This window comes from Euwallacea similis, chromosome 1 (genome assembly GCF_039881205.1).
Source record: "Euwallacea similis isolate ESF13 chromosome 1, ESF131.1, whole genome shotgun sequence".
NCBI classification, from domain to species: Eukaryota; Metazoa; Arthropoda; class Insecta; order Coleoptera; family Curculionidae; genus Euwallacea; species Euwallacea similis.
The window spans coordinates 1,446,395-1,474,295 of record NC_089609.1 but is presented as its reverse complement, the minus strand read 5'-3'; the positions used below and the strand labels follow the sequence as shown (position 1 = coordinate 1,474,295).

The window sequence follows — 27,901 nt, the reverse complement described above, 5'->3', positions numbered from 1 at the left end:
GTATGCAAACAAAATTTGTTGCAAGCCAACTACTACTTTGTTTTGAATGGAATATACATAGCATGGATTTTGCGGATACAAAGTATTTCCATAACCTATTTATGTGTCTGGAAATGTAAATGTATACGAAGTTCGTATAAAGTCTCTTGCACTATGATGGATTAACATACTGCAAGACTTAAGTTTAATCGACTTGCAAATGAACTTTTTCTCAAATTGAATCCCGCCATTGTCGGCAGTTGAGCGCGGCTTTATTAAATTTCATTTAGGCCTCGGAACAAGGATCTTCCTCGTTCCACTCGGCTAATACCCGGTTGACGTTGCGACGGGCGGCAGTGATAAATGGACGTCGCTTTTCAATTATGTACCTTAACGGCCTACCTCGTCCGATCTAGGGACAAAAACTGGATGAGGCCGTCCCTTGACAATAGTTCTTAATTGGAAGACGGCGAAACTAGGATTACACGTACTTGGCCGCGGGCGAAATTAAACTCAAAATTCATCTCGGGAGATATAAAAGGAAATATAGTCCGAAATTCGTGCCTCAAAGAGAAAATTACGAGGCGGTTTGTAATTTCCAACCAAGTTTTGAGCAACACTCAACTCAACTGAGGAGCGAAATCTCGTTTATCATAAAATTAAGCTGCACTAAAATTTCAACTTTGCCGCCCTACAACTCGTTTTAGTGCTCGTTGTAAAATTGCGAAGTTTCAACTATTTAGGCTCCGGTTGAAATTGGATGTAACTAGTATAGTAGAATCTTTTTTTACTACCTCTATTCTGAAAATTAGCGAAAAAGCTTTTTTCGAAAAATGTTCAAATTTCCAACGTTGGAGCCATCATTCAGGTATCTTTCACCGACTGATCATTGCAATCTCCAAAAATTGTCTGCTTACCGACGTGCAGTATTTGTTCTGTTTGCATCTCCGTCAACAGCTGATCCACCAACGGACAGTCCTCCGGGTATAACTCCTTTTGTGAGATCTGCAAGTGGAATTTTTCCAGAGTCGTGGAATTCTTCCTGCAAAGGACAAAAGAGCAGATAAACAACAATGCTTCATGGTTAAAAATGATGATGTCATGAACTGGGATACTCCATCAAAATTAACAAGCTCATCTCCGCTCTGTGTCACGGTGAACAGTGAACACACCTCGGATTTCAATCCGGACTAAATCGCCTCCTTATCGACTCCGCGTGATTAATGGCAACTTCCCTGCTTCGAGTTTAGCCTTTTTAATAATCAATTAATTTCGCACTTCTTGGAACTACACTGAGGGGCAACTGCAAAAAACTCATTATTGTGTCCATTGGACTGGACAGTTGATTATGTACCCCTATATTACGTAATTACACGCCATTGCCGAGAGGCGACCCTACCTTTCAGTGGCAAAGGGCCTAATAAAAGGGCGCAAATGAGGACGGCCCTTTGTGGTCTAACCTGCACGAAATGGCATTTGGGAGGCCACATGCCCTTTATAAATATTCTAGGAGCAGCATAGGAATGCGGCCGCTAAATCACGTAATAAGATTCATCCATCGGACCTGAAGGGAGTCTGTTTTACCCTCCCCGGTTAATAAAGCAGGCTGTCCGTGCGACAAATGGTAATTCGAGGTAAACAAGGGATGACACCGAGGTGCTCGGGACTGTCTGCGTTCTCGGGGGACATCGGCAGTCGGCCGGAAAATTGCGCCCTTAAAGGTAGGGCCACCCTTAACCGGACGCGCATTCTAATGGGGCACGACAGTGTTAAACGATTGATGGCTTCGAAGGGCCAATATATCGAAAACATACGTGAAACATATCCTTGTAGTTACCAGACAAATCGTAAGGAAAATGACGGGTTATTTACCCAAAGGGCACAATCGGGAATAATGTCCACGATACACGTTGATTTTTTTTTTTTATGTTTGACAAAGGTGGCACGAAAACTGCAATTTTCGAACGCAGGTGCAAAATTGTTTGCATTGCTCCTATAGGAGAAATGTTAGGTAGCGTAGCGACGACGTTCGCATATTTTCATAAATTATTAATAGCATTAACTATTGGTGCCACTTTGTCGAATTTCATTCGTTTCCGAGGCAGCCTTCTTCGCAGTTATTTTCTTCATTTACATTGGTGTTTTGACTTTTCCACTTGTTTTAACATCGAAATTGAAATTGACGAAACCCGAGTTTTGGATTTAACTACGTATCCTAACACAGCCTCGAAGTTTCATTATTGCTTTTTACGGTTACTGATTCGAATGATAACGTCGCTATTGAAAAAAGGGGCCATCACACAATTATAACCTCAAAAGAGCGAACCGTTTCGGGGGATCCGTGATTACGAGGCCGCCGCCGCCGCCGCTGCCGGATCTGTAATTTAAATTTAGTGCGCAACAAAAGCCATTCCCGTCCCGCTGACAGCGAAATATCGGTTGTTATTTATTCCGAAAATTACGTCTTTCCACACTTATTCGATAAATATGTAATTCCGAATCGTATAGTCGGGCGGTTCGTTATCGTTATCAAACCGCCGATGACGTCTTTATAAGGGGGGTGGAACGCAAAATAACCGAGAATTCAGGATTTCAATGGGACTTAACGAAATGTCCAATTACGGTAGTTTTTGACGTGGAGAGGACTTGATAAAATCCAATACGTAACATTCGAAATATAATAGTCCATATTTGAGATCTCCATAACCGTTTCCGCGCGGCAATATCGCTCAGCGTGGTTTCTAATGGTTCCCGCAACGCTAGAGAAAAATATAGTAGTTTGGCAACATCGCATTTTTTGCCTCCGCTCTTGCACACGCATTTTGAGCATATTTCTCTCAGGACATATCGGACCTTCGTTAGAACATTGTGCCAGCTATTTCCAAGTAGGAAATTCGAGATTGATACCATTAATCAAGAAAATCGAAAAAACTTAAATGGGTTTTTTAGTTCCTCCCCTCCAAAAATTGCCGACAAACTCGCTCCCTTAAAGACATTATTCGAACTTCTCTTTGTGCCTGAATTCCCGAAATTAATTATAAAGTCAAACATAGAGGCGGATTTTGTTGCGAGTTCATTAGGCAGAGGACGTAGAACAATTTCACGTCAGTTTGGGCGAAGGGATATCGTTGTGGGGTTATTTGAATGTTCAATTTCCTCGTTAGGCTTCGTTCCTCATCCGATATACCTCTGCAATAATGAGTTGCAAAATGCCTTAATTAATCATAAATTTCAGATGCACCCACACCATGTAACTGGGCATGACACAACCAAGATAAAATCCTAATCTTGTAAGAGTTCCCTTATAAACCCTGTCGTGCAGTATTTAAATTCGCAATCTAGGTGGGGACTATCTGGGCCTTTCCACGCCATCAACACGTCCGCCTCTTTTGCATACGGTTGCATGCCACTCTACACAGTAAAATATTCGTCTGAACTAATAAGCATAACGATTTGCATTCGTCATAACACTTTTCGTGCACGTCCAAATATCCGAATACACACGACTACAACTTAATCTATTATGGTCCGAAATTAAGGACACGCACTCTGGTCGTTTGTTTTCACGGTGTTATTCATAAACTTAACACAATTAGAAAACTCCTGTTCTTAATTCGTCTAGAAATTAAGCCGATTAATAAACTTTGAAAGGGGAACTTCAAGTTTGGGCCAGATTGCTTGCAGAAACTCTATGTAGAGACTTCAACAGGAAATTTTCACTAAAAAATTAGTTTTCAATGTTTTCTTAACGGAAATGGAAAAAAAGTTCAATTTCAGTGATTTGTCCCAAATTTAAAATTCAAAGCAGCCCATTTGGGATGCAACTGCTAAACATTACAAGACAGAACTTCGTTTCAATTCAGGATGCAATCGAGCTTTTTTTTCCTTGAAGGGGAAATTCAAGGAAAATATCGGCTGCTGTTTGACCGAAATGTACAAGTCTGCAGACAAGCTGTTATGGTTCTGTTTTTGGCAAAATTTGTCCGTTCTGGGTATATTTCTACGAATCAGTATTAGCGATCCAAAATCAAAAAATATACGTACTATATAGGGAAAAGTTGCGTTTGAAGTGCAAAAAACTGGCCAGCAAAATTTGAAAATTTCCAATGACTTTCAGAGCTATTCAAAAAAAACCTGAAATTTTTGAAAAATGTTTTTATTTTTTCTCAGCTTATTTGGCGAGATAATTCAAAATGAATAAGAGTTCAACGGTGCAACTTTCCGTCTTCTGGGACGCGGTGATGTCATATTTAAAATCCGAAATTTCGATTTAAAAAAAAACATCAACTCTGTTTTTTCCTATTGATTATCTTGGGTTTTTACATTTATTGAGTATGTCCCGATATTAAATTTCGTCCGGCTATTCCTGTACACGGACTTGCTCTTTTCAGGACTTGTGTTCCACTAATTTAATTTCTTGTAATTTAAATTTTTTAAAGCTTTTCGATCTATCCCATTTATTTCTCTCTTCCGTCATTTTCTAGTCGGCACTTAATCTGTAAAAGTATTAAAAATATGTACATAATTCTTACCCTTTATTTTTAATGCTTTAGAATACGAAAAAGCTTTCAAATCTCAATATAAAATTTAAAAAACTTCCGGTAAATGAATAGAAAAACAGCATGAATTATTCGATATTTTTGCAAATATCCAGAGAACGTCTAAAACATCAGTTAAAGACAAAAATACCTAATAAATTTCTAAATAAACAAGGGATCTTAATTTCCAAAAGGAAGAGTGGAGGAATGTTTTTAAGAGTCTAAAATGAAGGTATGCTCATATACAAACTTCCCATACTATATGACATAACGCGTTTTTATGGTAATTTGGGGCACCCAGTGCATCAGAACTTTGAAAATTAATATCTGATCACACGCTCGCCTCAAATCTCACTCATTCCATGTTAACAACAAATATTGAAATAAAGGCAACAATGCCGGTACCAAATGCTTACAGTTAGTGGTGGATGCAGCCGCTAATCCGGATTGGAGGAAGCAAATCCCTCTGTGTAATCATGAAACTGGGAATCGATGGTCGGGTATTTGTTCTTATTGCCGAAACGATGAAATTCAAATTTGTTAGCTGCCGGTATTGACGAGAGATCGAGGACTGTAGATTATCCAGGGATTTGCTCAAAAGCGAGAGTTTTAATTTGCAACTGAATTAGCAATCGCGAATTTGGAATTCGGTGACAAATTTATTGAAGCAACAACACTTTTTTCTAAAACATTTTTCCATGTTTTTCCTGGATTTATTGTCGCTGGCTGATTAGATATGAACCTTGAGACTCCATGCCATCTCTTCAATTTTGTGAATTCATTCTCTCACTTAAATGTCTTTAGAATTAAATTCATTTCCTCTGCTTGCCTAGATATCTTTCCGGTTTCTCCACCTAGTGCCCGTTTTAGATATCCAGCATCAGTGCCTGGAAATTATGGAATGACTCTGTAATCCAGGAAATGTCAGAAATTCCTTCAACAAAATCCCCCTGAAACTTAACAAAATTGATTCGCGCAGATCTGAATTTTCCCAATGTAGTGATTGTTACTGTATGTGCCATCAAAGTCGCAGTGTCTATGCCCTTTCTTCAATCTTTTGAGATCCCCTTTAACATCCCAATATTGAAGTTTTCAGAGGAAATAGATCCGTGTTGAAGCCAAAAAAACAGGATAAAAATTCAGTCGGTGAGAAAAGATTTGAATTTCGTTTTATCCTCAGATCGTCTAAAACAACATCTCTGTGTTTTTTTTTTCTTGGATTTGGCTCTGCTTCCTCTAATCTAATTCTCTGAAAGTCAAAACGCTTAATTCCGTCGGTTTATATATTCCCTTCGTCCCTTCCTCACTTTCTTCGTTTTTCCAGTCCCCTCTCTAGCAAAATCCCTAATAACCTGCTAGGGCTGCGGCGGGTAAAGCCAATATTTAAATAAATCGTGTGAAGAAACCCCTAGATAGAAATTTTGACTGAACAAATACTAGAAAACTTTCTCATTTAAGGTTTTTACCATTTCCCTGATTAATGCATTAACCTGAAGTTTCCTCTATGGAAGCATCTCGCATAATGTTCCAACGTATTTCCACATTAGTTCGACTAATTTGATCACTACCGCGACTCGTCTGCCTCGATGGAGTCTGGATCGAACGGCTCCACCTCTGGAGGTTAATTATACAATGCATATTACGGCACTCGACCCTTAAACGATTTATTAGGAACCTCTCCAGAGACACTGTCACGGAATCTTGGTTATTTCCTATAGCTGCTTCTATTAGGGTAAAGATGAAAATTTAATTTTGTTGGTTATACAGGGTGTTTCCTAAACGTACGGCGCAAAGTTGTTCCTACCTTTATTTTACGAAATTTGCGTCTAATGTGTGAAAAACACCCAGTACATACGTCGGTTAGGACCGCACAGCAAGTACTCTCCAAAGGCAAGACACAAGCGCACTAATTAAGACTCTCAGTTCTCTCCCGAGCAAAACTTCTGCATTTGGCGTGAATTTTTGCTGAAAAATAATTGAATTATCGAGTTCGGATTGTGGAAATTAATGAACTTGCTTAATTAATTTGATGCCCAGTCCATAAGCCTGTGGAAAGTCTGAAAACAATAATGAAAGTTGCGACTGTCGACCGATCCAAAGTCAATATTAAAAGCCAATACACAAACTGCCAGAGGTGACTTTATGCGGTCCATTCCGCCATTGTCTTCTGCCATAAATTCCTAATCGGGTCTCAGCCCTTATGAAATACAGGCAACGGTTTCCCGATACCTGTCGCTTTAACCCCATTTAAAACTAACTTATGGCGTCGTAGTCGGGCTTACGTATTCTGCTTACCTCCAGGTGTAATCGATTTGATTCAGTATTGCCCAAGTTTTTTTATAGACTGTAATTAATATTACTTAAAGTTAAATCGTTTTAAGGGCCTGGATTTCAATCGCAAAAAAATATATGCCTTTTTCCGAGGTACTTTGGCCCGCAACTGAGGCACCTACGACCGAGATAAGATCCCAATCAGGCGATCTGAGTGAAAACCTCTATAATTCCAAAAATTTTCCCAAGAGACCTTTTCATCGATATCTCGGGACATTTGTAGATTTTGATAATTCATTTAGTTGGGCTAGTTCGGGTTCGGACAAGTTGGCTTTCTCTGCAGGTATGCGCAAACAGGGTTGTTGTATCGTAATTTGCATGGTTAGTGCCGGAGCACCGAGGAGTTTAGGAAGGTTACTTCTAAAAAAATCAACACCCTGCAAATCTAGAGAACACAGGCTGAAAGTACATTAGGAAATTTTAATGGAACATACGCAAAATTTGAAGAATTTTGAAAAAAGAAAACATGGGACTGTTAAGAAATTAAATATATACAATATATAATATAATAAATTCCTCGCTTCACACCGCCAAGAATGTCTTGAGAGCGCTAATTTTTGCCGCTCTGGTTGCACTTTGATCGCCTATATCTCTGGAACGTGCGACCCGCCTGCTTATCAGGTTGTTACTTAAATATTTTAGTGGCCACCAGGTCTTTTCGACAAGAATAAAAGACTGGAAAATGCACTATAACTAAACGGCAGTTAATTTTCTCTCGATATTCCTCTTCAATTTACAGTTAAGTCAGTTGGGTCTAAATCGAGTCGCTAAGGCCCTATAAATTAATAACCTGCCCGGAAAGTCTTTAAATTCTAATATATGACTACTAATTAAGAGCGACACCACGAAATTGGCCAATAAGTATAGGAAAAGTAATAAGGGCCGATTAAAATTCAATGGCGTCCGATGGAGGAATCGCGCCGCACGTCCCTCACCCTAAGGGCGATAAATATTTCGCTTTTAATGCTAAGTAATAGCAGAACCGTCTAATTTAAAAAATACGAGGTGATAACAAAGCTTTAAATTTCTTTTCCTCCCGCGGCGATAAAATTTCACGAGCGTGTTCCCTTCAAGCTTGCATAAATTTTGACGGAATTGCTGGCTGCTTTATCACATCATAAACACCCCCTTTGGGTGCCGCTACGCAAACAAATTATTCCTAACCTGAAGATAGCGTTTTTATGGGGTAGTTTCGAGAGGCATTCGTGAAATTAACCTTTTCTGATCTCATTGTAAGTCTTGTTAAAGCAATTAGTTTTTGAGCAGAAGACACGATAGGAACAGGCGCTTTGGAGACGCAATCCGTTGCCAGGGGTGAGGATTTATGGAGGAAGCCGCAAAATGTCCGCCCTTATTGTACAAATAATGCCAAGTGGCCTGGAAATAGAGACTCCGCAATTGCAACTCAAAGGCGAAACTTTGGGTAAAATTCGGAATCAAGTGTCTCGCAAACCACTGATGGAGAAAAACCGCAAGTTTTTTGACATCCTATTTCTATTTTCTCATATTTCCCCAGGAAATGCTCAAAATTAAAAGAGATTGTGCAAATTGCTTCACGACTATTCCGGAACTATGCACGTTACACTACTAGCTCGCTAATGCCACAGTAAACGATGTAATAATTGCTACAATTTGAAATTTAAAGTCTAAGAGTATGTCAGCCACCCATTAAATAACGATTGTCCTCCAATTATACAATAAAACTGCCCTAGACATGTAGAAGAGTTCTCGAATATGAAATTCCCACATCAATGCGTTGATCTGGGTAATGAATATCCGCGGCCACCTCGAAGTCCCGACTTGAATTTCTTTTTTTTTTACCACGCGCATTTTATCGCGAAATTCATCAAAGTAATTGAAAATTTCAAACATTACAAAATTCCATCTGAGGAGGATATTTTTTGAGCCGCTCTTCTAAACGATTTTCTGAAATATCAAGGAACCGAAAATCGAAAGAAAAAATCTCACCGCTTTCGCTGCAATTGTGGAGTCCTCTATACGAGTTAACGTACGATAAATAGAAGTTGATCCAGGGAAACTTACATTGAAAACCTGATCCACACCGGAAAATATCGCACCTGGCAACAATCCAAATTCTAATCCTACGACTGGGACTCGAGGCATAAAGGTGTCAGTTTTCATTACGCTCAAATTAACTTAATTCCAACATGGTTTTGCTTCTACTCAAAATCACTTTTTTCTAAACTTTTTTACACCTAGACGTGCGTATATTTTAACAATAGAGGTGGGTGTCATGTGCCATTACACATCATATATGCCTCGTTAGGTTCCGTTATTGAATTTTTTCTCGTCACGTTTCCGTTCGTATTATCATGGAGATGGAAAGAGACGCGTTATTATTGTCAAATGTGACTAAGGATTTGATGGATTAATGTTCTTGTCAGATGTTTTAACTAGTACGTTAACATGCCCTGGCAAGTTGCGTATAGCCCTTAACAATATGTCGAATTTAGAACTGACAAAATAGAAACATCAGGTGTGGTTTCTACAAGAAAAGGTCTTGGGAGTTTCCAGGAGTTCCCCTGCTCATATCCCAGGCACTTTACGACACCCCTGCCTGGACATCCCCATATTGGCTTTATCCCTTCTTGGGAAAATCCGGATGAAACGAAGGCAAATAGGGAATTAAACTCTGGTGTTTTTTTAATGGAAACTTTCTGGAACTTTTGAGGACCGTCCGAATTAACTCCGGCTTTCCTAGTGTTTTTCCATTATTTTATTACTCAGGATGCTGATGGGAACGGAGGATTGTTCCCTTAATCTCCTCGCCAAGTCCCCGGATAAACTCTTCCAGTTAATTGAGGGCAATTTTCGATCGTCAGAAGTGTTTCCGAAGAAAACTTTTCTACGTTTGTTTCTGCTGGAGGGACACTTTTAGACAAATTCAGTTTATTTAAAAACGAGGCCACTCGTTGTAATTGGGTCCAAATAAAAATTACCCTTTGGAAGCTGAATCCATCCAATAGAAAAGACTAATTAATGGAGTAAAGGGGCTTTTTGAAATCCGAAATGGAAATTCTGTCTGGCGATAATTACACGAGCCAAGTTCTTTGTCTTTCGAACTCTTTTTGTTAGGTAAGGGAAGGCATTGTTGTCTAGGAATTGAAGATACGAGAGGTGATTTTTGTTCGAAGTTTTACAATATACGTAGCAAGCACACAAACGCAGATATAAATCGTTCGTCCTGCCAACCGTGAAAGATATATTTACCCCTCAGTAAGCAGAATCCTGCTACACTTTTTGCTACGTCTAATGCTTTTAAAATCACGGTCCAAGCAAATAAAGATGAACGAAGAAGGAGATCTAAAGTAATTGCATGAAATTCGAAGCAATTGTTGGGAAGTTTATCTGTTTTTATGTGTTTTAAGCATTATGTATGATCTCAGTATTTCAGGTTTAAGATCGTAAAATAGGCCTTGAAGTTAGTAAAGTAGCCTTTTTATATTCAGCTTTCTTTAACCGCAAAATTAAAATGCTTTACGGACCGCCATGCTTCGTTCTCAATATTCTAGAAAGTCAGTTTTCTTCCCTTTGTATGTAATGTATAGAGTTATTCAAATTTGCTGACCCTCTTGAGACCACGAAAGTCATAAGTGATTCGAAGCCGGGTAAAACTATGTTTAAAAATTAAAACAATCCCGGTGGGGTTTGGAAAGTTCAAGGAACCCCCTATATACATAGGACAAAACGAACGCTCCTTCTTGAAAATATGGCGAACGCGATATTTTTCTGCATTTACCTCTCTAACATGGTTGAACACAAATAGATATTTATGAAAACTTGTGAAGGTCAACTTTTTTACGTTTATAAAACGTGCAAAAATGTGTTTCAAATGATCTTTAGGTCAAAATTAATGTCCATAATGGGCACAGTAAGAAAAAAAATGCAAGACAATAGTTGAGACGACTACAATTTCTCAAACTACAGATCCCCAACTACAATTCGGTGAAGTTTCTTGGCAACAACATTACACTATCACGTGCTGTAATTTTCAATTTATCGATCGCAAATCGCACGCAATCACAGCACAGGGTAAACAGAGGCTGAATTCTTCAAATCTGGGTCCGATTTCTATTGTCATTTTATTAAGTTTAATCGCTTTATTAATTAACTTTCGTCAAGATTTGGCAGAGATATTTCGAAATCTTTGCAGATAAGGAGAATTTTTGCTTTCGAAAAGATCTCGAAATTTCTGCCGAGTTCCTATTTAAAAATACAATTAAACTCATTAAAAACGTGATTTTAATCGCGATAAAAACCATTTTCATGATTAGTGATATTAAGATAATGTAGCCATTAGGATTATTTTCCAACATTTACATAAAAACATCGATTTGTTATAAAATTAATATTGAATTTTTAATAAAGATTTTCCATTAAATAGTCTCGAATATTAAATTATTAGTGAATGTGGCAAGACTGATTACATTTCCATTCAAGAAATCTAAACTTTCTAATTTATTCTGACCGGCAAAAGGCTTCCGACACTACAGTTACTACTTTTGTCAGGAGATATTTCGAGCATTTGTCTAGCCAAATCTGACTTAATCTCATGTTTGCTAACTCAATCGGTATCTTCTTAATCAATCATTTAAGCACTCGACGCCATCAAGAAAGATCTTTCACAGTAGAGCGCTCGTGATTTTTGCTGTTTTGTAGGTGTATCATGGTTTTACTGCATTTCGTACTTACAGATAAAATTTATTCGATAAAACGTGAGGTCTTCTTATATTATAGATGACGCAATATTAATCGAAATTTCAAGAATCCAACCCCAAATCTACCAGGACACTATGAAATAATCATGGGTTTTAAAAAAGCCCATGATGATCTGTCGTCACACTATCAGATAAGGGTAATTGAACCGTAGTCATGCGAAGGTAAATCTACTTATCGAGTCATTGAATTTGATCCCCTTGCCTCCTTCCAGGCTAAGTTACTGACCTAATTGGCCTCTTATACCATGATCGATTTTACCACTTTCAGACAACCGAAAATCCACGTTAAATGTTCTGTCGAAGTTGTGTTTCTCGTGTAAAATTTGGTTTCATGAATTAGCAATAATCAGTTTGAATAATTGTTTAAAACAGCTGTAATTTTTTAAAAACTGCTTAACAATACCTAAATTAGTCAGTTTCACTTTCGCTCGGCTAAAATGAACCAAAACGCGTCAAATCTATTGACTTCTTGACCGATTTTACTGAGGTAAACCTGAAATCCTGAGATTTTCAAATTTACTAAATAGCGCTTACTCAATTTTTATCTTCCTGATGTCCCCAATCGTCAGATTTCGCTGCTTTTTCGACTCGTGTTCGTCATCATTAATCACTGGATGCGTCCTGGACACATCCACCCTAAACTTAGCCCTCTCATAAGTGTCCAGAGACAAATAATCCATAAGATCACTAAAATCGTCAAATTGCTCTTCTTTTGCACCACCATCCGGCAACTTCTTTAGTAGGGCATTTTCGTTCTTCCTCGAATCGGCATTGCTGTTGAGGGGAGCTGTTTCGTTCGGCAAGCTCTCCTTGGAAATGTTGGTACTGATACCACTGAAAAAGAACAAAATTAAATTGTAGGCGATTGTACCGGTTTTTTTTTAGTTTTTTTCTGATGTTCACTTGTAACTGAGCCCTGAGGAAGGCTAAACATTGATTAAACGAAACGTTGGCGATCGGCGGATAGCCTAAATCCTGTGCCATTCCACCAAATTAACCCACATCAACAGTATCTAATAGCGTGTTTTTCGTTAGGGTTAAAGTTAAAATAGAAACGAAATGGGGGATTTTCAATTTGGAATAATGATTATTTAAAAAAACCAGCGGAGGGTCCGATTCGACTACCGACTAAAAGTAAATTAATTAAACTTCCAGATAATTAAATTCATGCCTAATGAGCTATTTTGGGTCGAGTTTTTGCCTTTCGGGCTCCAGTGGAGCGAAAAGGTTCGATCGGAACGAGGCAGAGGATGGAGTGAATTTGACGGGCGCAATGTTTTCGTAACAAATTAACCTATCGGGATGAGAAAGACTGCGTACGCAGGCTAAATGGCTTAATTCGGTTTACACTCGATTAAAGAGATGTTAATTCGGTTCTCTATATGTATATTCATTAGTAACTGTCAACCCTAAAACAATTTATTCCAGTCGGTTCCAGATTTGTCTGGGGAGTAGAATTTATGCAACACTTGTCTCGAGCTTAATCGAGGCGAAGGAATTCAACTAAATCCTTCTCAACGGGATGATAATAAAGATGAACCCCGATAATCGACAGTCAATATGACACGTGATGTATATGTTATCCCTGCTCGAAAGGAAATATAAGCGCTTTATGCGACAAGAAAGCGGTCATCAATCATTGAAAAGAGCCTACGAAAAAGGGAGGCTGAATATTTTAAGGGCGCAATCTTTTCGCTAGTTCGGAAATTAATTCAACTTTTTATCAACCTGTCAACGAAGAAGTGGAAAAACGGGCACTGAAAAATGGATAAAAGCATGGCAGAGCAAAAACTTTCTTGGGCGGCGTGGGGAGCGATCCGATCACTTGTTGCTGACACGTGAGGAAAGACGGTAAGGAATAGCCGTGAGTAATGGTCATTTTCTAGGACGGGCCTTTTTCTAGTTGGTCGGCTACAATGTATTTTTAAGGGAGACTCTCACACCGCCCCATGGCCCAAGATCTGGTAAAAAGATTATTCTTGAAAAGTCTGATTTGCTTGAGCTTCTCGGAAAATAAGACTCTCTTATGGAAATAACGATAAATTATTATTCTTGAGTGACTAATTTATGTACTCTCGAAGGATTTAACTAGGAAACATCAATTAAAATAGATACCTAGAAATTACTCCTAAAACTTTGAAACAACTTTAGGGGTAATTAGTCAAAGGGTGGGTTTGGGTATATAGCACTAGTGCTGTAGTTTACACTTTCGCTGCTGTGTGCATGAATTGACAGTCGACAGGTGGAGCCATACGCTAATTTTAATAAAATCGAAATTCGACGTTGCGCTTAGCATTCACCTTTGTCAAGAAACTTGTCTGCACTTGGCGATTCTCTCGTATGTGAAGGGAGTTTTTTGGGGCCATCTCATACTCTCACACCTCTTCTTAATTGACTCAGATCGAGCAACTCAACTTATTAATCCCCCTTTTTTTCTGCCCCTTTCTTTGATGTTACTCCAGTTAGCAACCAAAGCTAATTTCAACCCACTTGAACAATCAAAGTGCAATTAGATCAAGGTTTGATGAACTGATGCCGGATATTACCCACTTTAATCCACAGACTTCGTCGATAATTATCAGAAATATTGACCGAAAAAAGTGTTCTGCAATTAGTGTTAGGTGCGCGATAAAGATCTGAATTCTTTAGTTTTAACCAAGTGTCTGGGAAATTTGATAGGTGATAATAACACTTAAACTTGTAAGTGTTTATTGCAGTTTTAAGAGGTTAGGAAATTGAATGTGTAAGTTGATAGCTTTAGTACATTCTATGGCCTATATAAGACGAGCTACATTGTAGTGAATAAAATCTTGTAATTCAGGGGCGGATCTGGGAGTAAGTGTACGTGAACAACATGTTTAAAATCCAAAACATTTTTTAACTTATTTCTTCAATTGATGATTTTTTGTCCTTGAATCTCATTATTTGAACGCCCCTATTTTTACTGGATTAAAATGGGCGTTTTAAAAATGACAAGAAACTCTCGTAGTCAGGATCGGATTTAGGGTATAAGTGCGCCTCGGTGCGATGCAAATTAACTAGGGGGTGTAGGGTCGATTCTATTCCAATTTTGTTGTTTTTTTTTTACATTATCACGAATTACGTGCCTAGACAATACAAATCTAAGCAAAAATCGCCGCAAACGCATACAACCGGACTAATTAAGGAAATAATTAGCTTGCTCGCCATTGTTTATTCGGCATTTATCTCGAAATTTTGTTGGGTCAACTACACTGCATAAACAGATGTGATAAAAGATTTTCACAAGTACCATTGTGTATACATGCGCAAATCTCCTTGCAAAGATTTTGGATCTCGATAAGAGCAATCAACGTACCTGTGCGTTTTCTGCAACAATCTGTTCTTGAAGGTGTTATATGCGCTCTCCGGTCCTTCAGAGTTGACCACGTACTTAACTCTCCCGTGAGAAGGCAGCAGGTGCCTCCTGGACAAACCTAAGTCCATCTGAATGTCCATGATCAAGAGCAAGGTGAATAGAACCGCGATCACACTCAGGCAGAGCACTAGACGCTCTTTGAGTCTCAGCCCCCCACGAAACATGTTCGCACTAGAGTCTTTCACTATTTTTAGTTCACTACTATTATCGACTATCACAGCGTTTGTTTCGGTAGTGTTGCAATTGTTTTGAGTTGGTTGCTGCGATGTGTCAGCGGTTTTCCGCACCACATCGTCGGGCGGAGGACTGTACTTGGTTTTTTGGTGCCGCGGATGGTACTCGTAAGTGGGATTGACCAAAACTACTTTGAGGTGGTTCTCATCGGTAATAGCGCATGATTTTCTCAGCACTAACTCGGTCGACTTGCTGGAGGCAGAAACATACTGCCGAATATTGTTACTATCACCAAGTGCACCGCTTGATAACACCGTCTTATCTCTTTCGTTTTTATCGCTCTCATTAGACGAGTGGGATTTGTTTTTGCGTACTTTGAAGAACGTCTTCGAGGCTTTATTGTCTAGTTTATTCAGCAACGAAGAAATTTTTGACTTTCTTTCTTCGATTCTGCTATTTACACTAGGCGATGACTTAACGAACCAACTTACTACTGGATTTTCAGTCTCGAAATGGTGACAATCGACAGATTTAGATTTGGGCAACTGAAGCTTTTTTCTCACTAGAACCGGACTGTAATGATCATGAATGTAGTCCGGATCGATCACGAGAAGAGACTCGCCACTCTCTGGATTTTGGTACGTGTGATTCTGGGAGTAGCGCCTGGCTAGGATTATGGAATTTTCCGGTCGTATTGCGATGGAGGGCGGCTTGGGGGGTGGACGCTCGCCGTGGGGGGGAGTGGTTGGCACCAAGGCTGCTGAATAGCACCATTGCAGCCCTCGATTGGTCGGTCGATCCAGGTTATTTTATACGAAATGGATTCGAGAATATAACCTGAAAATAAGAAAAAGAGTTACATGTTGAGCAATCAAGTTGTTCCTTATAGCTGCATTGCCCAGGATGTGGAGGTATTTAACTCTAATCCTCAAATTGAGGATTGAGCAGTAGATTTTCACTTCAAAACCAATAGAACAGGAGGAGGAGTATATAGTAATAAGTCTCATGTTGAAGTGGAAGACCTTTGCCAGTCAACTCGTATCTTTGAAATAGATGGTATTAGAGATGGTGAAGAACTTTGTGGGTCAGAGGGCGGTCGGAAAACCGAATTTTTGAGTTTAAAATACAGGTATAAAATGTAAAAAAAAATCCAAATTTGAATCAGAGAGGCCGTAAAGTGATAATAAATCAATTACACGTAGGCCACCACCTACACACGAAGTAGAAATCTCGCTCTCGTATCAGTATACCTAAAACTCTAAAGTACAATCCAACTTGTTTATTGGATCCATTTATACGGTCTGTCTGGAGTTTTCCTGAAATTTATTTGTGAAAACTCCACTCTGGACGATCAATTTGTTTTCGCGACCTGAATATCCTCAACGGTCGACAAGTTTAGATCCCACTTGGTCAATCTTTAAAATGCCTTCTCTTTTACAGTTTAAACTGTTCGAAAGAGGAAAAGCCAGGTCCGCTTGTAAATAATAATGCGTGTTTTACTACCGAAAAAAAATCACTTTTCTTTGGCAAAAGAACAAAAGCTTAAACCCTCAAATACCACATACTGGGTTTATACGAAGTCAGAAAGAAAAACAGTCGCTTATAAAATATGCACGCCATTTTGGGTCTTGTGGCATTTCTGAAAAATGATCCTCTTAAACCCGCATAAAAACGAAATAGTGTAATCTTGACGTTTATTTTCAAGGCAAATTTAGTTAAGCCGCTGCGGGTCCCAAATGAAAAATATTCGCATATGGGACCAGTGGCAACTCCCAAAAATAAAGTATATATGGAGCTAGGTTTTAGGGCTGGAATTGTAGATATAGAGGCCTTGAAACTCCTCACATTATTACAGTGGAGTAATTAACTTGAACTCGTATAACCTGCATATAACCCTGATTTTCTAAAAAAATATCGAATCTTGCTGCGGTACCGCAACTTTCAGTCCGCCTTTTTGTCCAGAAAATAATAGCTAGCTTTACCGCAATTTAATTTAATTTTACATTTATCTAAAACTAAAATAAATAGTGTTTTTATATTATCCTCGAGGGGTGTGACCCCCCAAAACATTCATATTATTTCTAATTGGGAGGTACAAAACAAATCCTTCATAACCCGAGGACTGGAGGCGCTCAACTTCAATTCGCTTCTCTGGTCATTAAAATAGAATACGGTATTATTAAAACAACGAAGAACCCTTGCACCGTCAAAAATTACTGCCGCGGAATAATTACGTGTATTAAATATTAACGTTTCATTTGGAGTGCTCAACATTTCATACTGGGATATGTCCAAGGCACCCCTAGTAAAGGTCATCCCTTGAGGGGGCAGCGTTGAGTTTAATTGGAGATCTTCCTGTGACAATTTTACGAGGAAATTATTTAATTGGCATGAAAACCTAAGCCGGCTCTGTAAAAACAAGCGCCCACACCAATCTAGTGACGCCACGTCGCGCTGTCATCAATAATCACGTTACAGAACCGTCTTCAGCCTTGGTTACAAAATATGCATATAACAACCCAACTTGCTGACGTTAAGGCATTAAAATTTCAGTGGTGAACACGGTGAGTGTATAAGCAAGTTGCTAAAGAAACTAGTTTCGCAGCCCGAGGTGTATTGCAATTACTTTTACCTATGTTCGCGTTGGGCGTGTATCCCGGGATTATGCAGCTAATTCTGGAGTTTATGTTAATAACCAAAACTAACTTGGGGAACTCGTAAACACTAACCCCTTTTGGCGTTAAATATGGATGGGTAACGGTCCGTGCAGGATGATGACCTCCGATTTCAGGCCGTTCAAGCTGCAAAGCGTTGTCGTGTTTCGCAATATGGTATTTACGGCTCATTTCATCCGGGGGTTGCCCAGACAAGTGTGATAAATAAATAAATAAATATATATATCCTCCTGCTTTCCACACAATTGATGTGTTAAGACTAACTTTAAATTCCTCGAAAATCAATAAAAAATTTATAGAAAAATTTATTCATGAATCGCTGTTGTACACACAATATTCAATAATGTCCAGGGTGTTCAATGAGAAAAGAGCTGCTTTCCCAGGCGGAGGGAGAGATCAAGACCCTTCTCTTCTGCACCATTGTCTTAGACTATTCCCTGATTGGTGCGTAACAACTTTGGCCGCATGTTTTTGACAGAGACGGCTTAGGCGTTATTCTCGTATTCAAAAAGTTCTGAAATATAACCTATATCTGTATATAGTGTTTCAACAGATACTAAAAACACATTTGAAACGTTTTTGATTTCTCTCATGAATATCCGCCAGTTTGTAACAATGAATCGTGGCGGCATTGAGGGGGTAGAAAAACAAAAATGCTGTCGATACGAACGTTCGAAAAAGTGTTTCGGATTTTCCAGTAATAAAGGGACTTTGATTAAAAATCGGATTAGCTTTTGCAGCGCTCGACAACTCTCGTTTCATTCCGTTCGCATGATAGCTCTGGAAAACTGAATTTTATGGAACCGAAATTGCCTTCGGTGGGATAAACAGTCAACTCCGATGATAGTGATTAGGGATTTGATACGTGTGAGCGTTTGTTTCTTTTTCCAATTAAATCGTCCTAGAGGGCCGAACTATCCAGCTGGAAGAAACGACATGAGGCAAATCTGACTGAAAGGCTTTAAAAAACAGGTGTATTTACTTCTAATTAGGTTACCACGGATCGTTTTGCAGGGCAAGCGAATTTTTAACTGAAAATGGGGTTCGAAAGGGTTTCTCTCCATGCCCTAAAAACAACATCCCTCAGGAAATCGGCCCACGTTTCGCCGCCTAAAAAACTCAATTAACCCTTGCATATTTTGCATTATGCTATTTGACAGCCAGGGCACCGGCAAAAAAGGCTTAATTTACAAGTTTTGAGATTGTATTTGTAGGTCGGATTTCGTTCATAATGTAAATAGGTTCTATAAAAGAATTTCCAGAAATTTACCAAAAAGAGAAATTTTGCGCTTCACTTTGAACTTTCTGAAAGCTCCGTTAGAACGGCGGAGAATGCTTGAGGTTGGGTTAGCTAGCTTTTAAAGGCTAGTTCGGGTCAGCAAGAAAAATGCAAAGATTTCTAACACATCTAATTTTTTTTAATGAAAAACAGCGGAAACGGGAAGATTCGTCTCCCACAGCTGAACAGAGCTACCAATCCTCATTTTGCTGAAGTTTAGGCTTCGCCCTGTGTCTTCTAAAGTTGTACTTCAGGAAATCTGAAAAAAATCTGAAAGGTACTCAACGTATGGCCAATTGATCCTGCCAGAGAGAAACGAACTCCGACGAAATTTCCAATTGTGGCGAATTTTTAAAGCGCCGATTGCAAAATTTGACTTTACGGGCATTTCGTGACTTAACTTTTATAGATATCGTAATGAACCCGGTGCCACCAAAATGCCTCGAGTTTTTTCTACAATTCACAATTTCACGCATTTCCATAAGATATCGAAGAATTTCCATAAACGAATTAAAATTTCTAAAGGCCCAAATTTTAGATATTTTTTCTTAAAATTCACCGCTGTGCCACGAACATGGTTAGACAAACGTCATTTCCACGTAGGCTCTGGATTCCATTGTTTCATCAGCAATTTTGCCATCAGTGACGTTTCATAAACAATCAAGCTCAACCGGGAATTTTTCGTATGAAATTTTGCTTCTCGAACCGAGAAAACTAGTTGAATCGATAAAAATATGGAAAAATGAAGTGTTATTAGTGTTTTTCTGCTGAAATTCCTGTCTGTTCGTATCGCCTTTTTACCAAAAATCGTGCAATCCAAATCCGGAACATTGTGTTGAGTGTCCTCCACTTTTCATCTGCTTTTTTTGCCGATGCATTCGATTATTATGTCGATGTGACAGTGACGAGGGGCCGTAAGTCCAATCTTATTTTAGTATTTTAAAATTTATACTTTCTACGTAATATTTAAACAATTCTTATATGGAGCCAAAATGCTCTTTTTGCGTGCTTTAAGAGGACAAATGTGTTTAAAAAATGTGTTTACTTAATCTTGACTGGACTATCATCAGCCTTCCAGAACTAACTGCTCCTGTCGAATTACTGACGTACGTAGGAGGAGTTTTCGCATAGTTTTGCGCGTTGTCAAGGCAGGTGTAGAAAATGTATGCAATATGCAGAATTTATTTTGCTTTTATGCTGAGAATATCCGGGGCTTAAAATTTGAAAAATGGTTAAAATTAGGCACTTTCCGCCACTTTGGAGAGTTTTAACCAAAATCCGAAGCCGTTGAGATGATTTGACCCTGGATGCTCTCCCGTTGAGGCTCTAGAACCTTAAAAAATCGTTTGAAGAACCTCCGTTTCTAGGGAGTTTGAAATTCGAGAAAATCAATACGAACGCATGGGCCCCAGCACCAGCCAATTTCTTATTGCTACCATGGCACAGTTACGGTCTTGATTGAGTGGAACTGTCCATTACTCGATGATATAAGATTGGTTGAACATCCTTCTGCGTCTCTACTCGACCCCAAAGATACATCGTCGTCCATAAATCCAGGCCGGCGAGACAGATATGTTGCTAAACGTGTTCACGTGACAGTTGCCCATATCATCCGGCCCCGTATATATCAACGGGACATGTTCTAAATTCAAATTCCGGTCCGGTTCTCTATATCTCTATCTCTCGCCTATAACGGGCTGCTGCTCATTCGCAAGATGCATCTACGGAAACGGACAGAGTGGGTGTTTTATTTATTATCTGTATCGTCTAAGAATAGCTAATTCAATGCCTAGATTGAAACGTAAATTTTGCTATAGATGGCGGAAAAATTGCTCCGATAATAGGTTTAACATTGAATCGAACTTGAACTCATTGCCCCTGTTAAATAACGCTGTATATTGCAGCATTAATATTCGAGTACAATGCCCAAGCACCGTATAATCCTTTTGTGTTATCGACGTCCATTGTATAATATTGTATTTTAATTCCTGCCTCTGTGGTGGATGGCGACAGGTTCCGCGTTTCCGGTCAGTACTACCTGCTTAAACCTCGGTTTTTATTGAATTTTGATGGTAATTCAAGAGTTTATTTACGTCCAGCTACATAGACCGTCGGTATCACATTTTGCGCAGTTCCATTCAGAACGAATTCATTCCGATTATTCAAACCACGTGAAAACAATTTGAAATGTCTCGATTCTCTCCGGTAATTGGTTGTGTCAATTGAACATTCATCCTAGTTAAATAGTAATTTGGAATTATTCAGTATGATGCTTCAGGAACTGGTGGTAGTACCTTCAAACGACACTTTTTCTCGGTCACTAGGTACTTAAGCGTAATGACTGTGGTAATAGGACGATTGCTTTCTTGGCCTTCCTACTTACTTAATAACAACGAAATTGCATAATATCCGAGAAACATAAAGTTGGGGTTAATGGATGGGTTTCCATGACGTATTGTGGGTTTTTGCAAATGGAGGAACCAAGGAAATTTCGCCTGATTTTAGTGAGTTTTGTATAGAGGCTTTGGGAGCAATTTAAATGGCCTGTGTAGCCGGTATTTGAACCCTAAATAGGTGTACAAGAGCCACCATCGAATTTCTCCCTTCGTAGCTCTTGAAGTATTTCTCTTAATTCGACCCTGTGTCTGAGCTAAATGATGCAGAATTTGAGAATTGGTGCACCTACAGTGTTTGCGTTTGTTTCGACAGGGCCTTAGGCGATCAGCGATTTCCTTCTGTTTCCTGAATCACTCGGTCGTTAAAAACGTTTTAAATTCAAAAGTAAAATTAGTTCATTTAATATTATACGTCCTCTCGAGGCTTTTCAATTTAAAATTTGCACCATTTTCCTATTTACTTGCAGAGACAGGACCTAAATCAATGGATTTGAATAGAAAACGACCCCTCATTTTTTTTTATTATTTTCAATTAAGTTCGCACCTTTCCCCAGCTTTGAGTCTATATATCTCAGGAATCTGTGCTCGAGATTGTCTCACGAAGTACTTCCAAATTGGTAATCTCGCCAAGCTCTATAAGCCTGCACTAGCGGGGTTGTCACACCCCTTTTAGTTTCCGGAATACGGGTAACTGCAAATGAAACTTCCTGAAACTACGTTTCCAAGGTTCCAGGAGCTCAATAATTGAATTCCTACTCGATCGGATTCACTCGATTTGAGCGAAAAACGGGGCATCAAAAATTTCGAAATTTTCACGAAAACTTTCGAAGAAGACGAGGCACCTGCTGTTTCTTATTTTCTGAACTTTGTGCACCGACATTGTCAGTGTCGCTTAAGAAATTACTCATTTTATGACTTCAAAAGGGGATGTAGTGGACGCTAAACTGGACACATAATTAATAGATAAGTACCACCAGGTTAATGCCGAATCCTCATTTCGTAGTCGCCATGACGGCACATGCTCGAACCCTCATTTAAGAAGATAAAATGTCAATTTTGAGAAATACTGCATTATCGCGTAAGGTGAACGTGAGGGTAACTCACACTGAGAGTCTGTATTTGATGGCTGCGATGAGCTTAGTTCAGCTTCAAAATTTTGAAACTTTGAAAACGTTGGTAATTCACAGGAATTCACGTTTTGATAACGTTTTATTTTCGGGTATAAATGTTTATCTCACAAGTGAGGCTGCTTCAATAAGCTGAAAAGCAGGATTTATTCAACTTGACGACCTTCTCTTTTCATTAGCTGAAATGAGCTAACACCTTATGAAGCTATATATCTACGGCTAGCTTAACTTACACATATAATTTAACAGTTTTTGCCACTACACTATACGTTTTTATTCGATAACAGAGGCATTTTTGTAATGGAACTGCATAATATACGGCCAATTTGCCTTGAGAATGGATTCTAAATTCGAAATTTATAGGTAGGAACTTGCAGTGGTATTTTTCATTATGTACTACGGGATATTTGTACAACAAGAGCTGAAATTTCACTAAAGTGCAAAATAAAGTGGGTATTTTCGGCCATACTGATGCTTGGAAGCTCAAAAAAATATTGTTTTTAATTAAATTGTATCTCAGCGTTCTCATTTTGGGTACCTGCTGATTTGCCCCTTGCATTTAGCATTAGCGTGTTATATAGGTTGATTCGAAGTATCAGAAATGCAGATTGATAATTTTGATTTAAAAAAACTAAAAATCTTAACCCTCTTTTGGCCCTTTGCGGCGAAATTTTGACCCATTGTGATGGAATTTTTACACTTTTTAACGAAATTTCAACCTCTTTGTGAAAATCTACGAACTAAACTGCTTGAAAAGAATTCAAAATAATCGCGTTGACTACAGCTACATCGGCCTGCGCACAGTCGTCATATCCACTTTAGTCGCCCAGAACTCGATGCCCATTCAAGCCTCAAAAATTGCTGAATGTCGTTTCTGAATTTGAATTGGGTTTGATTAAAAAGCGCTTTCTACACATAATAACTATTATCGAGAAAGTGCATACCTGCATGATGATGTTTTACAACGGGACTCCGGTAAACGCAAGTTACGCTCAGCTGCCCCAGAAAACACGTTATTTTTGCCTCTGCTTTGGGACTTGAGTTGCACGCCCTGATTGTTTTTAAATGAAGAGTTTAGACGGGTAAATTGTTAATTTGCACACCTTTTTGTTTGGCTGAAGCGCATTCTAAGCTCAAACTAAATATCGAAACCGCGCGGCATTTGCCTTGGCAAATATCAGCTGTTTCGAGCGCCAAAAGCAACAGTTTGGAAGTTAGTTTCATCAACGCCAAGTTACATGGGAAAAACACAAACAAACGTACACACGCAGCTTTGGCATAAGTAATATTTACCTAATTTCACCTTGCAGAATCGTTTGGGATTCGTACACGAATCAAGCATGTGCCTGGAAACAAATTGACGATGGAGAAACAATTTTGCAAAAATTGTTAATAATAACATCACGTATGTGGCCGAAGCTCAGTGTTGAGGCAACGTCAACAATTGCTCAGCGCGATTGTTTGTTGCCCAATTTTTCTTAACAAATAGCTGACGAACGTGTCTGTTTTCCACAAACCCTAATTAGCATTTTCTCACACTCCACTTTTACATTCGCACCGTTAACGTGAGACAATGATGGCAATTATTATTTAATCTCTTCTTCAATGTCATTATTAAGGAACATATAGAACTACTCTTGGGAAATTTCCCAAAAAAAAAAAAAACGAAACGAAACCGAAAATGTATGTGCATGTCACTAAAAGAGATTTATTCGATTATTCAAAACGGTTCAAATCATGGGAATTTGCTAAAATTGCTAATAGCGTAAAAATCGCCAATTCAGATTCCGCATTGTTAGCACCGTCCATCGAGTACTCTTAAGGATAAATAATTAAAATCCCGTATGATTACAAGCTGCAGCTAGCGTGAATGGCAGATATGCATTATCGTCAAAATTACACGTTTCCGCTACTGAATTTTTTTATTTTACTGTGTAGTTAACCGTAAAAGTGCAACTTTCGATATGCGTTAATAATAAATAAGTCTGACCATCGTTATTGAAAATCATCATTTATCGATGGGAATTCGTCGTCATTTCGCACTTAAAGACGGTTTTGAAGCCAGGAATTATATTCAAATAGTGTTTCATGACGGTGCTAATTTAAGTCGAGACATGTACCTCTTGAGATGACATGTTTTTCGGTGAATTGTTTGTTGAATCTATTAATATAGGGTGGTTGAATTGGTACGGCTCGGTTCCACAGTCGGTTCAGTGAGACAAGAGTCGCAAAACTGAATGGCAATCTAAGCTTCGAAAACGGTGTTACCAGATTAAATGCGATCTATGTTGTTTTCCAATCTCGGTTCACCTTTAAATTTAGCAACTTTATCGGAAAGAATGAAATCAGTACATCAAACCGCCTGATTGATTTAAATTTATCCGAAAACGGGACACTATCCTCACGAAACATCAATCAATTACTGGTCCCGAGCAATCAATTAATTATTTTTCGAAGGATATAATAGCGAAATCTCAGTTGAAGTACGCAGAAACTGTCCCAAAACTTCAAAATAACTTCCAGAAGAATTAATCAAAGACGCATTCCGATAGAGGGCTCTAGCGACGCGGTTTTCCCGACCCTAGCGGTCGGGGTGTTTCGCGTAGTATGCGACAGGTGGCGCTAAAAAATTGCTAAAACTTAAATTCCACGTTAGAAACGGCATGCGCCATTGTCGGGAAACTTTCCTGCGGCTATTGCTTTCGGAGTTATTAGTTTGGCATAAAACTCTAGCAACTCCGATTTCCTTTTGGCCTAAAGTCTCTTTCTCGAGCTCATATGCCTCCAGGATTTGCTTGCACTGAGCCTGGCCGCAGGAACAAAGTGTTTCAGTTTTATCTAGAAATGCATTCACCAAAGCAGTTTTCCCTCCCGCCAGTTGGGCCGCAATAACCCAAATTATTAACTTGTTGATTTTTCCGACTGAAGCGTTTTCGTTTCAACTCGCACGCACCGTGAACATTAAATCCTTAGATCCATGCTAGTAAGTGGTGGCATTAATGCACACTTGCGTACCAAACTTCCGGTGCGACGTACTTACAGACCGCTTTAACAAATCGACTTAAAACCTTTTGGCAAATTATCCCTTTGTTGGTTACTTAAGTGAGATATTTTTAACTCGAATTTAGCAAACTGTGACCTGGATTCGGGCATAAATTATCACTGTGACGTAACGCGATGTTTTGGTTTTTGAGTCTCAAAATGTGTACTATTCGTATTCGCGCGGCTATTTTTAAATCACGGTCGTTTCGCATTTGACAACCTTATTACCTCAACTGTGTTTTTCGATTTATAAATAGGCATATTTTCTATTTGCGATAAAGCGAACGTTTTTACTAGTGCAAAAACTGAAAGATCGCTATTACCTAACGCCTTCGGGCTTAAAAGCACACCATTTTCGTTTTTTTTTCTTTCGAAGAAATGGAAATGAAAGGCCGCATTATTATACATAAGAAAGCCGTTAATTGGAGTTCTGCTTGTGGTAAATGCTAATTGTAATTAATGACAGTGGCTATCAATTTTTGCAACAGACCGAGAACGATAAGGTACGAGTAATTAAATGGAAATTTGTGTCGACGCTCCTTCCACAACAGCTTTATAAAATGAAGATTATTTATCTATGACCGATCCTGCTTCCGCAATGGTTACAGGGAACCGAACCAGACCAATTAGAAAATTTAAATAATGCACGATTAAGAAAACCGCCAGGAGGGTATTTTCGGCTTTAGAGAACGAGGAAATTTCAATTGCAGATCTGCAGCAAAACGTCATTTTTCACATTTTTATCGACTGCATTGGCAGGAGCAGCAGCTACGATTATTTACACGGCAATTCAGCAAGGGAAAAAATCGCTACTTCCTTGTGTGAGCGAAAAATTGGATGATGCGATAAGTTGTTCTTTGGCCACTTCACTGCGTCGCATGTATCGTTGGAGCGAAATGTTTCCCTTCCAGAAAAGTTTTATCATTTACTCGTCTTCCAGAACTTGCAGTTGATGTTGATAGCTGAAACTATGATGTGACAAATTTTCTCAAGTAAATGAGTAATTAAGTTTTTAATTATCGATAATTTCCATTCGGCAATAAATTTCTAATGATTAATGCTAGGATAATGCGTAATATGCAATAACAGCAATAATCCTGCAGCATCAATTGCAGTACAAACCGTGCCAACTGGTTTTCATCAGCAAACAGCCTCATGACAATAACGAATGTTGCGATTTTCGTAATCGTTGCACTTAGCCAAAAAGTGTCCGTCTACCTCTCACCTCTTTTCGAACCATCCTGCCAGTGCCTCGCAAAGACACGCAAACAAAACCAAACTAAAATCCGTAGCTAAGCAAACACAAACTTTTTCGTGATTTTATTGACTTAAAATTTTCTAAACCCCGCAAACTGATGAATTGACGATAAAAATTTCCGCTAAAAATTCCCGATCTTCGCGCCGGCGAAACGGACCAAAAGCCAACGCAAAACGCGCTCAACCTAAAGCGCCGTACACATGACTGATCTGATATTCCCACTGTTTTGGACGACACGACGCGTACTTGATAAGAAAATTTAATCCTGTGCGCGAGCAACTGGCGAGTTCGCCTGCTCGTCCATCTCACTGGACAGATTTATTCGTGAGAATGTTTTCCAAATTATTAGAATTTTAAATATCGAGAACAGCACCTTTTGTTCTGAGAAGCACCTAAATTCGACTTTCATGTATTAGAATTGTTCAGAATTCACCAAAATGTTAACATAATTGAAATACGGCATTCAAATAATTTTTCGAGTCCCCCAGTACCAGGAACCTAACAGAAATATGTTGTGCAGCTATATGCTGTTCCAACTTATTAGAAATCAATAGGCGCCATATAAATGAATTGTTTTGCCCCTGCATCTATAAATAAAGAGTAATGACAGTAGTCGGATTGGACAAGTCGGTAAAGTTAGAGATCTACCAAATGAGAAATTTTGTGATCATAAACGTGAACTCTCGTGCGAACAATTTGTCCAATGAACAACTCCGCCACAGATTTTTATTCACCATTCGATCAAGAAAACGACAAATGTTTAATTTTATGATTGATTTGTTTTTATAAGATTTTTAAAGCATCGCAAGACAATATATATTTTGAAAACGAGTCCTAAAAATGTATCCTTATTACTGAATCCAACGTCAATAAAAATATCTTAAATGTCCAAAAATAACCCTAAAGTTATTATTGAAATTTTTATGGATTTTGGTCACTGCTAGATTTTAACAAAAACAACAAACA

The 27,901-nt window shown here is 38.8% G+C and overlaps 1 protein-coding gene across 2 annotated transcripts in view; it reads right to left on the bottom strand.

The window, feature by feature from the left end:
• LOC136412783 (extracellular serine/threonine protein CG31145) overlaps positions 1 to 15,966 on the bottom strand; it is a 48,359-nt gene extending 32,393 nt beyond the window's left edge. For both annotated transcript variants that reach the window (XM_066395970.1, XM_066395969.1), the window contains exons 1-3: positions 14,925 to 15,966; positions 12,122 to 12,421; positions 897 to 1,021 (exon numbers count right to left, since the gene is read on the bottom strand). In XM_066395970.1, the coding sequence (XP_066252067.1) occupies positions 897 to 1,021; positions 12,122 to 12,421; positions 14,925 to 15,148 (649 nt within the window). In that variant the 5' untranslated portion in view covers positions 15,149 to 15,966. The remainder of the gene's footprint in view (positions 1 to 896; positions 1,022 to 12,121; positions 12,422 to 14,924) is intronic.
• Between the last annotated feature and the right edge of the window lie 11,935 nt (positions 15,967 to 27,901).